The sequence below is a fragment of the Temnothorax curvispinosus genome, unplaced genomic scaffold, assembly GCF_003070985.1.
Source record: "Temnothorax curvispinosus isolate PA1 unplaced genomic scaffold, ASM307098v1 QBEX01001498.1, whole genome shotgun sequence".
Taxonomy (NCBI): domain Eukaryota; kingdom Metazoa; phylum Arthropoda; class Insecta; order Hymenoptera; family Formicidae; genus Temnothorax; species Temnothorax curvispinosus.
Genome location: NW_020211278.1, coordinates 815,907 through 831,904, shown reverse-complemented (window position 1 = coordinate 831,904; position 15,998 = coordinate 815,907). Strand labels below are relative to the sequence as shown.

General features: G+C 32.4%; 2 protein-coding genes across 2 annotated transcripts; both read left to right on the top strand.

Annotated features, from left to right (window-relative positions):
* The first annotated feature begins 759 nt into the window (after nucleotides 1-759).
* LOC112465271 lies at nucleotides 760-6,583 on the top strand. Its single transcript, XM_025032752.1, has 7 exons — nucleotides 760-1,020; nucleotides 1,610-2,291; nucleotides 3,011-3,351; nucleotides 4,093-4,314; nucleotides 4,423-4,891; nucleotides 5,794-6,024; nucleotides 6,243-6,583. The coding sequence occupies exons 1-7, from the start codon at nucleotides 886-888 to the stop codon at nucleotides 6,581-6,583; spliced, it is 2,421 nt and encodes an 806-aa protein (XP_024888520.1). The 5' UTR covers nucleotides 760-885.
* A 434-nt stretch (nucleotides 6,584-7,017) lies between these two features.
* Nucleotides 7,018-15,252, top strand: LOC112464994. Its single transcript, XM_025032331.1, has 7 exons — nucleotides 7,018-7,455; nucleotides 8,232-8,706; nucleotides 9,152-9,382; nucleotides 9,461-9,717; nucleotides 13,745-14,231; nucleotides 14,546-14,776; nucleotides 14,875-15,252. The coding sequence occupies exons 1-7, from the start codon at nucleotides 7,315-7,317 to the stop codon at nucleotides 15,213-15,215; spliced, it is 2,163 nt and encodes a 720-aa protein (XP_024888099.1). The 5' UTR covers nucleotides 7,018-7,314; the 3' UTR covers nucleotides 15,216-15,252.
* The last annotated feature ends 746 nt before the right edge of the window (nucleotides 15,253-15,998 follow it).

The window sequence follows — 15,998 nt, the reverse complement described above, 5'->3', positions numbered from 1 at the left end:
CAATATTATTATTCTTATATAGTTCATTTTGACGTAATAAGTTAATCAAAATTTTTTTTTAAATTAATTTATGCACATTAAACGCTATAACGCTTAGTAAAAAAATATTTTTTATATCTGTATATTTATTTTATTTTTCTAGTGTAAAGTGTCAAAAGTATAAATTATTTTAAAATTACTTACATTCTCTAAAACAGTTGGTTTCACAAACGTATACCGGTGTGTTACCATTGTCATCAAGTATTGTAACAGCGTGCAGAATGGATGTACCGTCATCTTTTCGTCCATAGAAATAAATATAAAGTACGTTTACGTTATTGTCTCGTTCAACACAATTCGAAACTTCGAATGTTTCTGTACTGGAAACTAAAGTACATTTACCACCTACCACATGGACATTTTGTTATAAGTTAAACTTCCACGGTGGTCTCTCTTTTTATTTGTAAGTATATGCATTACTTCGGAGACTACCGAATAACATACGCGATACGTTTCCTGGAAAATTAATAAATTGCATAAACTGCAAATTCTGCTCACCGATATTTTTTATGTACGCTAGACAATTCAAGGAACATCAGGGGATTGTAAGGCAATAATATTGTTCGATGATCGAGCAATTTGCCATCGAGCAAATACCCACTGTGCATGATCTTTAAACATGCATATGGTCTGATGTGCGAGTAGTTCAATGCTGCTATGTTCTCTCGATCAATAGTTATAGGATATGAGAAAGCTAGGATGTGGGCGAAGAAGAGATGTTACATGTCCGAGTGCCGTGGTGTTGTCAGCGTGGCAAATCGATTAATAAAGATGGTATTAATGCATAATTACTCTGCTATGCGCTAAGATGTACATCTGGACAATCAGTTTGGCATCGCTTCGAGAATGGTGTACTGGAACAAGGATGCTATTTATGCATTGTCAAGTTATAAAGTTTTAGCATGGCCTATAGGAGTATGGCCAATTGAAAACGACATCTTTTATTCGAAGATACGTTACTTCTTTGCGATTGCAAGCGAGGTGAGAGAAACTTTAATTTTTAAGTTTATATATACTAGATATATACAAATATGTATATATTCATATAATGTACATATTGTTTTAATATCATTATATTATTAATTTACTATTATTTTAATTAATATTGTAGATTATAGACAATAATAAAATTGAATGTAATGATATTTTCGAAAACAACATATATACATTTTATTTATTGCTTTTGACAATTTTCAGTGACAAGTAAAAATATATAGAAGTATGTAGAAATGTATTTAAAAATGCATTAAGGTGTGTTTATATCTATCTCGTATTTGATCAATGCATCTTTGAATATATTTCTGGAATAATTTCTCACCCTTAATATTGATACAAAATATGTAAAAACATTTCATATAATGTTGCTATAAGTGGTTTTACATAAATATAGAAATGTACTTTGATCGAGACATGATTAGAATTTAGAAAAATTAGTTTGTCATTTAAAGTAAGTATAGAGAAAAATAGTTTTGTAAAGCAAGAAAAATTAAATTTTACCTGCAAGCGTAAAGATTACAAATAAAAAATTTTAGATAACATTTTTATTTACCGCAACAATCTATTATTTTAGATTTGGCTGATGACAACACTATTGATGAATGTATATCTCGCCTGCGACAATTCCTCAGCAGATCCGATTGACACGTACGTGGTGACCTCAAGTGCAATGTTAGGAATTGTCAAACTCACCCTGTTGCAGATACAGCGATCCACCCTTTCAATCAGTTTATACTCCGCTATCCAGGACTGGTGTAGCGTCAAAGATGCGAGGTCGCGCGAGATCATGATCCAGTACGCACGCACGGCGAGAATAATTTCGTTGTCTCTGTTTTACTCTGGATTTATTGCCCTTATATTTTATATGTTGCGACTCTTGCCCTTTGCACACGCGACCACCAACGGAAGGACATTTGTCCTCCCAATGTCCTGTCTTTTCGAGTCCGTCTCCAATCTCCAGTATGTCCTCATTACATTCTACCAGGTGATTCAGTTGTTGATCACGTACGCTGGAAACTGCTGTACGGAGGGAATGTTCGTCGGTGTCACGATGCATCTGTGCGGACAGCTCGAACTATTGATGATCGATTTTCAGCAGATCGATCGCAAGCACAAGCGCAAAGGAGGCAGCATCTTTGAAGAATTCGTTATTAGACATCGAGAGTTGTTAAAACTCACGGAAAACATTGATGATTCTTACAGTATAATTATTTTGACTCAAATCTTTACCAGCGCCATTTTGATATGCATAACAGGTAAGTCGAATGAGTTATTTTCAAAATCTCTTCACGTAATATAAGAAAGTCCGTGATATCCAAAAAAAATATATATTTAATTATTACTTCAACGATATACAATTTAAATAATTTAAATATTTTTTTTATTAATTTTAATAAAAATTTTTATACGTCATAATATTTAATACGTAAAAATTGTGTAAAAGAAATATGAAATATACAAGGATTATTATATAAGTTCTTCAAAAAATTATATTCGTAATAGTAGTGTATAATTTGCATTTGGATATCAACAAAAAAATACTATATTATATTAACAATTATTTTGTTTAAATAAAAGATAAATTTGCATATTGTAAGAAAATTGATGCATTAATAGGTTTTTGAATCGTATATATCAGTATGCTCTATATTAGGTTTTCAAAAATTTTTTAATAAAAAGGCAATATATTAAAATGTTTGTAATGTTTGGAAGACCGGATAAGTTATATTTTTGTAAAAATTATATAAAAATAATATATATTTTTAAAATTTTTTTATATTATTATAACGACAATAACAAGTCGGATATAACTTCATTCTCTGGGGCGAGATCTGGCCTGCAAGCCATAAATTGGGGATTCTTTTATATACATACATTAGATAGTATCAGCTATATATGGGGATTTAATCAAACATTTTAATATAATATAGTTTGAAGAGAACCAGTCACGGAGAATAAAATGTATTAATTTAAGGCTTCGGACTTATTGTATCCTGGCATATTCACGACATGGTTATGATAATGAAGAGCATTGTGATAATGATCGTTATGTTGCTGCAATGCTTCCTGTACTCGTACGCGGGCGATAATTTGAGGGATCAAAGCGAAGCCTTGTCATTCGCGCTTTATGACAGTAACTGGTACGATTTTTCACCCAATGATATAAGAGACCTGACGTTTATCATGATAAAAACAAATATACCCATTCGTCTGACCGCCGGAAAGTTTTTCTACGTTACACGTGCTACCTTCACGGACATTCTGAGGACTGCAGTATCCTATTTATCCGCCTTACGTGTTATGATTGAAAAACAATAAACAAATAGATATACTAATAAATTTTTCATATTATATATTATGTGACACATTATTTAAGAACAGTATTTATAGCAATGCGAAATTTTTAGCCTAATTGAATAGTATATAATTCCAATTTATATTACATCAAAACTTAACATTATTAGAAATATATTTTACAAGCAAATAAATTGTTTAAAAACTTCATTATTTTAAATCTTATTCATTATTAAGGGAATAAGATAATATCCTATAAATTCTTTTTAAAGTATAGAAAAGTTTAATTGTAAAAGTTATGTAATAAAAATATTTCTGTCTAAAATTAACATTTTTATCCGCTTTGACAAAGCAACTTCTTTTAAAGAAAAAAAGTCCACTCATCCGTGTTACATATTTTTATATTTAGACAAATTAAATCTACAACATTCACAGTTAAAATAAAATAAAGGAGTTAAGACAAAATAAAATATAATACTATCAGTAGAACATACGGTAGTATGAGCGGATCATGTAAAGTTCTCTTTTTGCCAGTTCCATGTACGATAGTGTGAAGCGATTGTTCGATAAGCGACAGCTTAAGAAATATAGTCAAATATATGTGTAAGACCGTGGTCACAATAAATTCTTATTGAGGCTATACATTATGTATCCTTATTGAGGAATAATTTTGTGTAACAACATAGTTCTATATATTCTGCGATAATGCGTTAAGAGCATAAAGGCAGGTTGATATAAGTTTCAACATGAATAAATAATGAGCCGGAACGCAGACGTCGGCGTCGTATCGAGCATGTCACATTATTGGTTATTGTTAGCAGTTACAGGCATTACCTTAGTCCGATGGCAAGTGAACGATGGAAAGACGATATCGCATACGCGATAACCCCTTTCAAATTGGTGGCTTGGTCCATCGGTGTTTGGCCACTTCAAGTTCACAATGTTTTTTCGCTAATTCCATATACCTTGGGCATCTGTTGCGCGGTATGCACCTTCTGAGTTTAGCCTCGACGATGAGTGACGCATGATCTTTCGAGATCAACGTAAATTGATATCTGTTTGATGTTATATCACGTGAAATCGTGTCAACAGATCTTCATGTTCATTGTACCTTCGATCGAATTTTACTTGGGCTGCACTGACGCGGAGACGAACGTAGACTGCCTCATGTTAATCTGTTGCGGGATACTCGGTATGCTGAAGACAGTATGGTTTCGCATTTACGCAAGAAATTTGGCTAACAATTATAGCTCTGTCATGAAGGATTATTTGACAATTGAAAACACAATGGAGCGTGCCATCATGCGAAAACATACTTTTATGGGAAGGATTATCTGCTGTTTAATTTTGGGCTTCGCTTACTTTAGTTGTGTGATGTACGGGTTAATCGCTATTCTGGATGAAAATAAGCATGTCAATATAACGAATGAGGGTACCATGCTGGAGTATCCAATACCATCAAAATGCGTTATGAAGTACTTGAATGCTCCAGTGAGCATACATAAAGTCTTCTGCTTTATCGATACTATTGCATTAGTACTAGCGAGTACTGCTAATCATGGTATTGTTATTTGACGTTTTTTTGTCTTATTATTTTTTATTGCTATAGCAATTTTATTTCAAAATACACCGCACATATAGAAATATATTCCATGCATAAGAAAGTCTTATTATCTTCATTAATGCAAATTATTTATGGTCTGCCGATTATAAACAATATTGTTAAAACTCGGTAGTTTTGCTTTATTTATTTTCAGTAAATATAAAATTATAAAATGTACTGGTAATTACCGTGCCATTTATTTACCGTAGATAAAGCGAGTTGATTTGAATAGAAAAGTCCTTTACTGTTTAGTGAGTTTTTTTAAAATTAATGAAGAATATTAATTAATAAAGATCTGCTAATCAGTGTGCATCCGCGTAATTCGATGAGAAGAGACAGCCCAGCGTCATATAGTTGCGGTTGTTATAATACGCGACAAGGTTTTAAAAGAAGCATGCGTCTAGCAAAAACAAATAACACTAGGCTGGGATATCTTCCTTAGATTCCGTAAAGTGAATATGCGCACATTTTCTATAGTAAACGTTACGTATGCTACAGATAAATGCGCGCATATGCGCTTTACGGAACTCAGGGCTGAATCGCGCGAATGCACGCTTAATTACAAACTCTTATTAATTAATTTTTCACTAATTTTTTAGAAATTTGCAAAGCGATAAAAAAACTTTTCTATTCAGTTTAATCCGCTCTACCTGCTCACGAGAAGTGGCACGGTAATTACTAAACATTATATATATATATATATATATATGTATAAGTGTGTGTAAAATATATAACAAAAAATATACATATATATATCTTTCATAATTTTTCAATTACAATATTATTTTGTGTGTGTATATATATAAATGTATCCATGAAAACTGTATATATATCAATGTGCTTCGATCCTGTTGATAAAGGTAACGACGCATTGTTTTTAAACGTTACATTACACGTTTGCGGCCAAGTGAGAATTTTAAAAGCCAATTTCCTTGATTTTGACGTCAAAAGTCCGCATATTTACGATCGTTTTAACGTGTTAGTTGAAAGACACAAGTACTTAATAAAACTGGCCAGAGAACTTGCCGAAATGATTAGTTTCGTTCTGCTGATAGAATTATTTATTATCAGTATACTTTTGTGCATAATGGGTGTGTGAATGATATGTCACTTATGAATGGGCGCGTTCAGCAGAACAAATCACTCAGTAGCAATCAAACGTGATTAGCTCTTCTTATTCAACAAATCAGCATAGCGTGTTGATGAGACGACACTCAACAGTTGTGTTTGCTGAACGCGGCCATTGTTTTGCGAAACATATAAATTATATCATAAAGATTTATAATAAGCAAACAAATATTTTTTTCAGGATTTCAACTTATACTACAACTAGGAAAAAATAACATTGTTCTAATTGTGAAAAATATAATGGTACAAAGTACCTTTCTGACACAATTAACTTTATACGGTGTTATTGGGAATTATTTAAAATCTGAAATGGAAGAAATAGGGCTGTCTATTTATCAAAGCACTTGGTACAACTTTCCCGCAAAACTGACGAGACATTTAATCTTCATCATTATGCGTTCAGAGTCTCCAGTTACCTTGCAAGCTGGAAATTTTATCGTGATAAATCTGGCAACTTACGTGAGCATCCTAAAAGCATCTCTTTCGTATCTGTCTGTACTTCGTGTAATGGTAAAAGTGTGAAATATAACAAATAAAAAATAACTATTCCATGAATTGTTAATGTACAATTTAAGCGAATGACGACTTGGATGCATAAAAAAGCGTGTATTGAAATGAACATTTTATTTTAATAAAATTGCTCGTTATAACAATCACAGTTATATTTATGTTAAATTAATTTGTTACGTTTGTTATTAACAATATACAGCCTTCAACTTATTATTAGATACTAAATTAATGTATCGGTATAAAAAGAAAGAAAATTTTTGAAATAGAGACTTACTTTATTCATAGCGCATAATCTTTTATCAGTTTATTGATTTTAATAGTCTGTGAAAGAAGGTAAAGAAACAAATTATTTACACAAAACGTATTCTTATTTTTGGATAGATTAAATTCATACTATTTAACAAAAATAATATTGAACTAAAATAAAATGTGAAACACTCGCTTACATAGTGAAAGAAATATATACGGCTCTATCTAACAGTTTGTGCAATATAAAAAGTAGTTGCTCGGTGAAAGACAACTTAGGAGAAGTAGTCATGTAAATTCGTATACAATAACGTAAAATTTGCGTCAAAACATAATTCTCTACATTTTGTTATGATGTGTTAGGAGCATAGAGGCAGGTTGATAAGCGGGTATACGTCTCCAGCTGAATAAAAAATGAATCGGAATAGAGGCATTACGTCCATGTACCAAGCGCATCATCAGTCATTGGCATCAGTTACAGTTATTACCTCGACTCAATGGCGAATGAACGATGGAAAGACGATGTCTCATACGCGATGACCCCCTTCAAATTGCTAACGTGGCCCATCGGCGTTTGGCCACTGCAAGTTTATAACATCTATTCGCTATTACGATGCATCTTTGCCACTTGTTGCGTGGTACGCATCTTCATCGATGTCAGTGATCTTTGTTGCGCGATAGTCCAAAGACATATACGTAAAACATCTCTCACATCACGTTGTTCTAAATAAAACTTTGCAACGGCAATACGAAGTGCTTGAATTTTTGGACAATATATGTCCCATTATTGACAACGTGAACAGTGAAGTATTACTTTCTAGAGATAATAACATATCGAATGGATTGTAAATGATCACGATCGTAAGCTCTTGGAAGTTTTGACTAACAAAGACTTCTCTTCTTGAAATCTTCGTGTCTGTTTGCCGTTCATACTTAAATATAGCATAATTTGCTCATTCTAGACCTATACTGTTTATTTCATACTTCGTGTGAGAAAACGAACTAGTTGAATGACATGAGACAGAACAGCAAGCATTGATATCGAGTTTTGTTAAACTGTGTTTTATACTTTGGAAAAATTGATGCTATACATACGATTTTTATCATTTTTATCATTTATTATTTTAATATCGTTTGTTGTCTCGTTATTTTGAGAAATATTCAGTTAAATCTTTAAACAGATAATTATGTACTATTATGCATTTTTAAATCAACCTGGCATATTTTAGCATCATTTTATGCTTTATGCTCGTAGACAAAAATGGGCCGTATTATTTGTATAAAACTCTAAAATGTATTATTTGCAATTAATATTAATAAAATCTCATTAAAATATTATAGAATCAAGACAAATTCTTTTAAAACACATAAAACTTTATGTAAAAATATATATACGATTTACACATACCAACAGAGCCTAGTGGTGATATTGTCTTCCATCGAACTTTATATGGGCTGCACTGATGCCGACCAAAGCGTAGACAGCCTCATGTTAATCTCTTCTGGAATACTTGGTGTGCTGAAGATAGTATGGTTTCGTGTTTATGCAAGGGGTTTGACTAACAATTACGGCTCTGCTGTGGATGATTATCTGATGATTGAAAACACAAATCAGCGGGCCATTATGCGAAAACATGCTTTTATGGGAAGATTTGTCTGCTGTTTCATGCTGGGTTTCTCTTACTTTGGTTGTATAGTATTTGTGCTAATTCCTCTTCTGGGTGATAATATAAATAACCAGATAAATGTATCAAATGAAGACGCTGTATTAGACTATCCAATGCCATCAAGATGCGCATTAGAATACTTGCATGTCCCAACAAACATGTATAGAATCTCATGTCTCATCGAAACCATTTCACTTATTTTAGGAGGAAACGCTAATCAGGGTAATATTTATTGTTTGATATTTTTGCTTATTTTTTATATTATATAATATCATTTAAGAAATTTTATAAACGCAAAATTATATAATTTCATGCATCAGAATTTTTTATTAATTTTCATGTGATGCAACAATATTATTACAAAACTGAAATTAATGTTTTTGTGAAAAACGGAAATTGACGAATTGATGAGCCAACTTAATATCATAAAAATGTAGAAATATATTTATAAAAATATAATACATAAGAAATGAAACTAAGAACATATAATTATACAAATGTAGAATCGAAAGAAAAAATTATTAGATGCATACATTTTGATATATAAATATATATTTTAAATAATTATATAAATAATATCTTTTAAATAATATGTCAAAAATATCAATATATCATTCCATATATTAACATAATATTACAATATCATATATCAATTTTTTTTATTAAGGTACCGACTGTACGTTTCTCAACATTACGCTGCACGTTTGCGGTCAAGTGGAAATTTTGAAAGCCAAGTTTCTCGAGTTTGATGTTACAACACCTAAGGTTTATGAGCGTTTTATCGCGCTAATTAAAAGGCATAGCTACTTAATAAGAATGGCCAGACAACTTGCCGATACAGTTAATTTTGTTTTACTAATTCAGTTATTCATTATCAGTATACAATTATGTATAATGGGTGAATATATATTTTATCATTTACTGTTTCGTAAAACACAAAGTTATATTATAATAAATCCATTAATTTCTGTTGCAGATTTTCAGTTTATTCTAGCATTGAAAGTCAACGACGTTGTTATGGCAGGAAAAAGTGTAATAGTGCAGAGTACCTTCCTACTACAATTAACGCTATATAGTTTTATCGGGGACTATCTGAAATCCCAGATGGAAGAAATTGGACTTTCAATTTACCAAAATGCTTGGTACAACTTTCCTGCGGATCTGACAAAAAACTTAGTCTTCATCATTATGCGGACACAATCTCCCGTCATGTTACAAGCTGGACATTTTATTGTGATAAATTTGTCAACGTACATGAGTATCCTAAGAGCTTCTATTTCGTATTTGTCTGTACTTCGCGTAATGGTGGAAACATGATAGTCTATGAATTATTGTCCTTTCTATTTTAGATATTTTATTTTAGATTCTAGATATGTATATTATTCGAGATTTTATTTAACATGTTAGATAGTACCACGTATCGAGTAAATGTAGTAATTTAACGAAAAAATTAATTACAATAAAGGACTTAATTACGGTTTAAACTCTACTTAAATTAAATGTTAAATTACAATTCAGAAAAAAGATTTCTGATACAATTAATGAATTACTCACTCATATTTTTTTACTATCTTGATCCAATTTATCTTGGCGAATATATTTCTCTCGGATCTTCAGCGGATCTCTAGACATGAATTCTGAGGCGATAGAAAGTAAAAACTTGTTTTTTTTTTGCAACGGGAACATATGAGGGTCAGGACTCTATATATAAAAGTAAGAACCCTATATGAGAAACTGACATGTGCTTTATCATCAAGCTATTAGATCAATGACACATATTAGAGCTAGGTTCTTACAAATTATGATGAACAGCCATTTCCGGCTATGCGTAAGAGCTGCAAATGCGCAAGGCCATAGAAACATTCAACGTTGGGGTGCATAGCGAAATGCGCTCCGATCAATAATGAATGAAAGTACGAGCTGCGTTAGCTTGTGCTTACGCTCGATGACTGCGTAACCCTTAACATGCGAGGATGGCATCATGCAAAATATGGAACAAAGAAATGTCTCGCGAATTTTCTCTGTATAAGGGAGTAATGTGGCCGCTTGGTTCATGGCCCGTGGATCGTGGTAGAAACTTTGCAAAATTACGCGCGCTGTTTCTTACAGTCACGCAGGTAAGTCCAAAAGTTCATAACATTTTACATTTAAGAACTATCTAAATTATTGTTTTTGATAATATAAATCTCAAAGTTACCCAGTTGAAAATTATCTTGTTAAAAGTAAAATTATCTCATTTATTAATATATAGTTTGCTCTATAATATATGAAGTGCTGTATATTAATATTTATTATTATATTTGTTTAAATATAAGTAAATTATATAAAAAAATCTTTCTAATTTTGTGGAAGATAAGAATATGAACACGCACTTTTGTATTGTTTTGTAAATTAACATATTTTGAGTTTTAGCATTCTTATTTCATATTTCTTAAGATCAAAGGCTATAATCAATTCTGTTGCTTATACGTACATATAAAACAAATAAAATTTTCTAATAAAAATATATATATTCTTTAAATATATTATTTTCGTACTTATTTTATGTGGCAGGCCATTATGGTAGTTTATACAAGTGTGGACATTGGTTACCACAGTAGTGCCACTTTGGCTATGGTCATCGATCACTTCATGTTAGTTTCATGCGGAATTCTGACCATCATAAAAATAGCGCTGATACGGTTGCATCGCGACAATCTGTTGAAGAATCTATACAATGCAGCGAGCGATTGGGCGTATATCACAAAACCGGATCATCGGCAAGTCATGTTTAGCTACGCCAATCTGGGCAGATTTGTCTTCTTCTTTCAGATGGGTTCCTCATATTTTGTCATCATGCCGTTGATATTTGGACCACTACTATCCTTTGCAACGTTGCTTTCTTCACAGAACGTCACGCTAACTGCGAAATCCGAGAAAGAGATGCGAGCTATAGCGTTGCCTCACCAGATGATGTGTCCGTTTGATACTCCGATCGTTTGCTACGGTATATTTATTCTTCAGACTGTCCAGCTGATCAGCATACCCACGGGGAATATTGGCAGCGACGTTTTTCTCTTTGGTGTTTGCATGCATCTCTGTGGTCAACTGGAAGTGCTCGGTCTAGAAATGTTGCGGTTCTACGAAGAGAAGAAGAACGGTTATTGGAAACGAACTAAAATGAACACACTGATCGAGAGGCACTGTTTGCTTCTGAATCTAGCTCAAAACATCGTTAATACCCTCGATATCATTTTGATCGCTCAACTGATCCTCCACGCTTCGCAGATATGTTTAATAGGTAATTAAAATTTAAAACAGATAGTATATTTCTTTTTTTTCTAACATCATAACTTCTTAATAATAATCGCACATTGCGCTCGTGTTATGTCCAATTCATCAATCGTTTAGAAAAGAATAATAAGATTAATTATTACAAATTAATTATTACGATAAACAGATTGTTAAATATCGAATATTTTTCAGGATTACAGCTCATTGTGTCGTTGGCAAACCACGATTATTTTCTTGTCACGAGATGCATAGGTTCTTTTAATATATTAATGATACAGTTGTTCTTATATTGCTATATGGGGGAAACTTTGTCGTTAAAAACGCAAGCTATTTCTCGCGCGATTTATTTAAGTAAATGGTATGACTTGCCTACAAGCATTGTGCGAGATATATATTTTATAATAGTTCGTGCTAATGTGCCCGTTTGCATTAAAGTAGGTAAATTCTATATTATAGATCTTAATAGTTTCAGATATGTTCTAAAACTCTCGGCTTCTTATTTTTCTGTATTACAAATTATGCTTGTTCAATAAACATTGTTAGAAATATTGAAATATAAATATATATTTAATAAAAATCTTAATTTCGCTTTTTACTTTTCGAAATGACTTGCAAAGTAGAAAATAGACAAATGTAACTTACCTGTTGTATCACTTTCAAACAGAAAAATTCGAAAAGCGAAATTCGACCGAGCGTCAACGTAGCGAACAAAAATTGCGAAATGAAACGTACACTCGGAGAATAACATAGCGACTGAATTGTACAAGTAAACGTCTCCTCTGCGTGCAGTAAAGAATATAGTCGTTCGACATCCGCAGCAACTTAGAAGAAACGGTCACGCAAATTCTCCAACGACAATTTGGCGTAAAAGCGTAATCTTCTGTACTTTCTGATAATGCGTTAAGAAAGTAGAGGCGGGTTGATAAGCGGGTATACGTCTCAAACTGAATAAAAAATGAATAGTAATACCTGCGTTGTGTGTACCGACGTACCTGGGCACATTATTGGTTATTGGCATCAGTTACAGTCATTACTTCCGACCCGATGGCAAGCGAACGATGGAAGAACGATGTCGCGTATGCGATGACTCCCTTCAAGCTGTTAGCGTGGCCCATCGGCGTTTGGCCACTTCAAGTTTATAACGTCTACTCGCTAATACGATGCATCTTGGCAACTTGTTGCATGGTACGCATCGTCTCAGTTCGATTACGACGTTCCTTGTCGCGTATTTGTAAAAACGTAGAGAATAACTTTTACGTTGACATCACAGCGTTCTGAAATAAAACTTTCTCGATGTTGATAACAGTACCAAGTGTTTAAATTCCTAAACGATGGATATTATTGACTCTTTTTTTAGGGATAGCAGCTCATTGATCGAAAATATCATAGATACACAACCGTAGACTGTTGCAAATTGACTAACGAAGACACTTCTGCTTAGAACTTACGGCTTATTTCTTGTTCATGCTGAGGGGGGTAGCGTAACTGTTTCTGAGAAATTCCGGGGGTAGCATGTCGGGGGTGCTATATCGCTTTTTGTAATTTTATCATTCGTGTCTAACAAGAATCGCATCGACATGACATTTTTTTGATAGTAACGTATCAAAAAAAGTATAGATCGTATCATAAGAAAGACAATCTAAATGCATAATACGTACAATATTGGAAAAAGATTCTCATTGATATCTATTAATTTTTATTTTTTATTATTCAAAAATTTATATTACTCACTATTTTAAGTTTATCTTGATATTCCTTATAGGCATTCAATTTTACGTGCCTTTAAATCAGTCAGATAATTTAAACGTACTTTATGCGTAGAGGACTGAGATAGCGTCATTTACTCCAGTTTTAAAGAAAGACCATCGTTTATAATTAAACTTTAATATTTTCAAAGATCCATCGATCTGGAAAAAATTGGGACATATTTTTTCTAGACACAAAAGCTGTTTGAATGAGAAAATATACCATTTACGCATATCAACAGAGCATAATAGTGATCTTGCCTTCCATGGAGCTTCACATGGGCTGCACTGACGCGGAGCAGAACATAGACGGTCTCATGTTGGCCTGTTGCGGCGTGCTCGGAGTGCTGAAGACTATATGCTTCCGCATATACGCGAAAAATTTAACTGACAATTACGGCTCTGCCCTGAAGGATTATCTGACGATTGAAAACACGGAGCACCGTGCCATTATGCGAAGACACGCTTTTATGGGACGAACCGTCTCCTGTTTCATGGTGTGCTTCTCTTACTTTAGCGTGACGATATATTCGCTAATTCCTCTTCTGGGCGAAGATCTGACTAATGATCAAGATAACCGGATTAACGTAACAAATGAAGACGTTGTATTGGACTATCCAATGCCATCAAGATGCGCATTAGAATACTTGCATGTCCCAACAAGCATGTATAGAATTATCTGTTTCTTGGAATTTATCGTGCTAATACTTACGTGTACTAGTAATCACGGTAATATTTATTTGTTGATTTGTATGTTTTTTTTACATTTCGTATCGTGTAATACTATAGAAAATTATATCAGAATTTTTATTAACTCTATTAACGTAACTCTATTAACTGTCTCTGCTTGTTGTTAATTCTAAAGATAATTACATATATATGGTGAAATATATAATATAGCAGCATAAAAAATATAAAGATGTAATGAGATTAAATACGTAATTCTGTAGATAGAAATAATACAAAGAAATTTAATACAAAATTATGTTTTTTACTACACTAATAAAATAAAGTCTGTATTATCATATTTCTTTTCTATAAAGGTAATGACTCTTTGTTCCTCAATATTACACTGCATATGTGCGGTCAAATAAAAATTCTAAAGGCCAAATTCATCGGCTTTGGTGCCTCGAGCCCGAGGGTCTATGATCGTTTCAATGCTCTAATTCAGAGGCATAACTATCTAATAACGTTGGCTAAGGAACTAACTAAATCGATCAGTTTAGTTTTGCTGACGCAGTTATTTATTAGCAGCATATTGTTGTGTATAATGGGTGAATATTATATCATTTACGGTATTAATGGGTTTTGCAAAGTATTTAAGTTACAAGTTATAAGAATTTATATTAAGCAGATAAATAATTTTTTTCAGGGTTTCAATTTATCTTAGCGTTAAAAATGCACAACGTTGTCATGATGGGGAAAAGCTGCATGGTATTGTGTACCTTCCTAACACAATTATCCGTATACAGTTTTGTCGGGGATTACTTGAAATCCCAAATGGAAGAAGTTGGACTTTTCATTTATCAGAGCATCTGGTATGATCTTCCTACGAAGTTGGCGAAAAATTTAATCTTCATCATTATGCGGACACAATCTCCCGTCAAGCTGCAGGCTGGAAATTTCATCGTGGTAAACCTAGCAACTTATATGAGTATCCTGAAAACTTCTATTTCGTATCTATCTGTACTACGTGTAATGATAGAAACATAAAATATAAAGCCTATGATAAAAATATTTCACAAATTATAAATTTACGATTCGGAATTATGTTTGGCGACATAGAATTCTGTAGAAACAAAAGTTTACTATAATTTTAATAAAATTGCTAATTAAAATTATAATATAACCATCTAACCGTGCCAAAAATCTATTTTTTTTTTTATAAAGAAATTTCGGAAATATACGTATTTGAAAAAGATGTGTGTATATACTGTCTTGTTTAAAAAATTACAAACTTAACTCATTGTATATGAAGAGTATAAGGGAAAAACGATCAAAATCCACTTTTTATCGAAATTGATCTGAGCATGCTATCTTATAGCATTTTCGAAGAACTTTATAATTCTTATCCATTTTGATCAAAAACAGTTACTATATATTAATTAAAAATAAGGAATAAGGCCGAAGGATGTACCGTGCTAAGGAAAAATCACCAGAGTCCAACACACAATGTAAGCACTAAGTAAACACTATGCATTCCGATATTCATTGCCAGTACTTTTTTCAATAGCTTTCTAAGATATCTAATGTCTTAAACTTAAAATAGCGTTTTTCTCGAAATTACTTCGGATGGACATTGATCGCGTTTTTCCCCTGTACCCTCCATATACCTTTACAAGAAAATGATTTCTGTTTTTCTTTTTTTTTTTTTATTCAATGTTTATACTTTTATAAACTCGTTTCCATCATTTTGAAAGAAATATTACATCATAATAATTGTGCAATATTATTATACTTTACTAACATAATCTAAACATACCGATTATTGCTTTT

Excerpts from the sequence above, each read along its gene's own strand:
- LOC112465271 (XM_025032752.1), top strand. The coding sequence starts at position 886 with ATGGTGTACTGGAACAAGGATGCTATTTATGCATTGTCAAGTTATAAA. Across the intron at positions 4,315-4,422 it reads CCTTGGGCATCTGTTGCGCG|ATCTTCATGTTCATTGTACC; the intron begins GTATGCACCTTC and ends TCGTGTCAACAG. Across the intron at positions 6,025-6,242 it reads TATACTTTTGTGCATAATGG|GATTTCAACTTATACTACAA; the intron begins GTGTGTGAATGA and ends TATTTTTTTCAG.
- LOC112464994 (XM_025032331.1), top strand. The coding sequence starts at position 7,315 with ATGGCGAATGAACGATGGAAAGACGATGTCTCATACGCGATGACCCCC. Across the intron at positions 9,383-9,460 it reads TATACAATTATGTATAATGG|ATTTTCAGTTTATTCTAGCA; the intron begins GTGAATATATAT and ends TTTCTGTTGCAG. Across the intron at positions 9,718-13,744 it reads TACAAGCTGGACATTTTATT|AGCATAATAGTGATCTTGCC; the intron begins GTGATAAATTTG and ends GCATATCAACAG.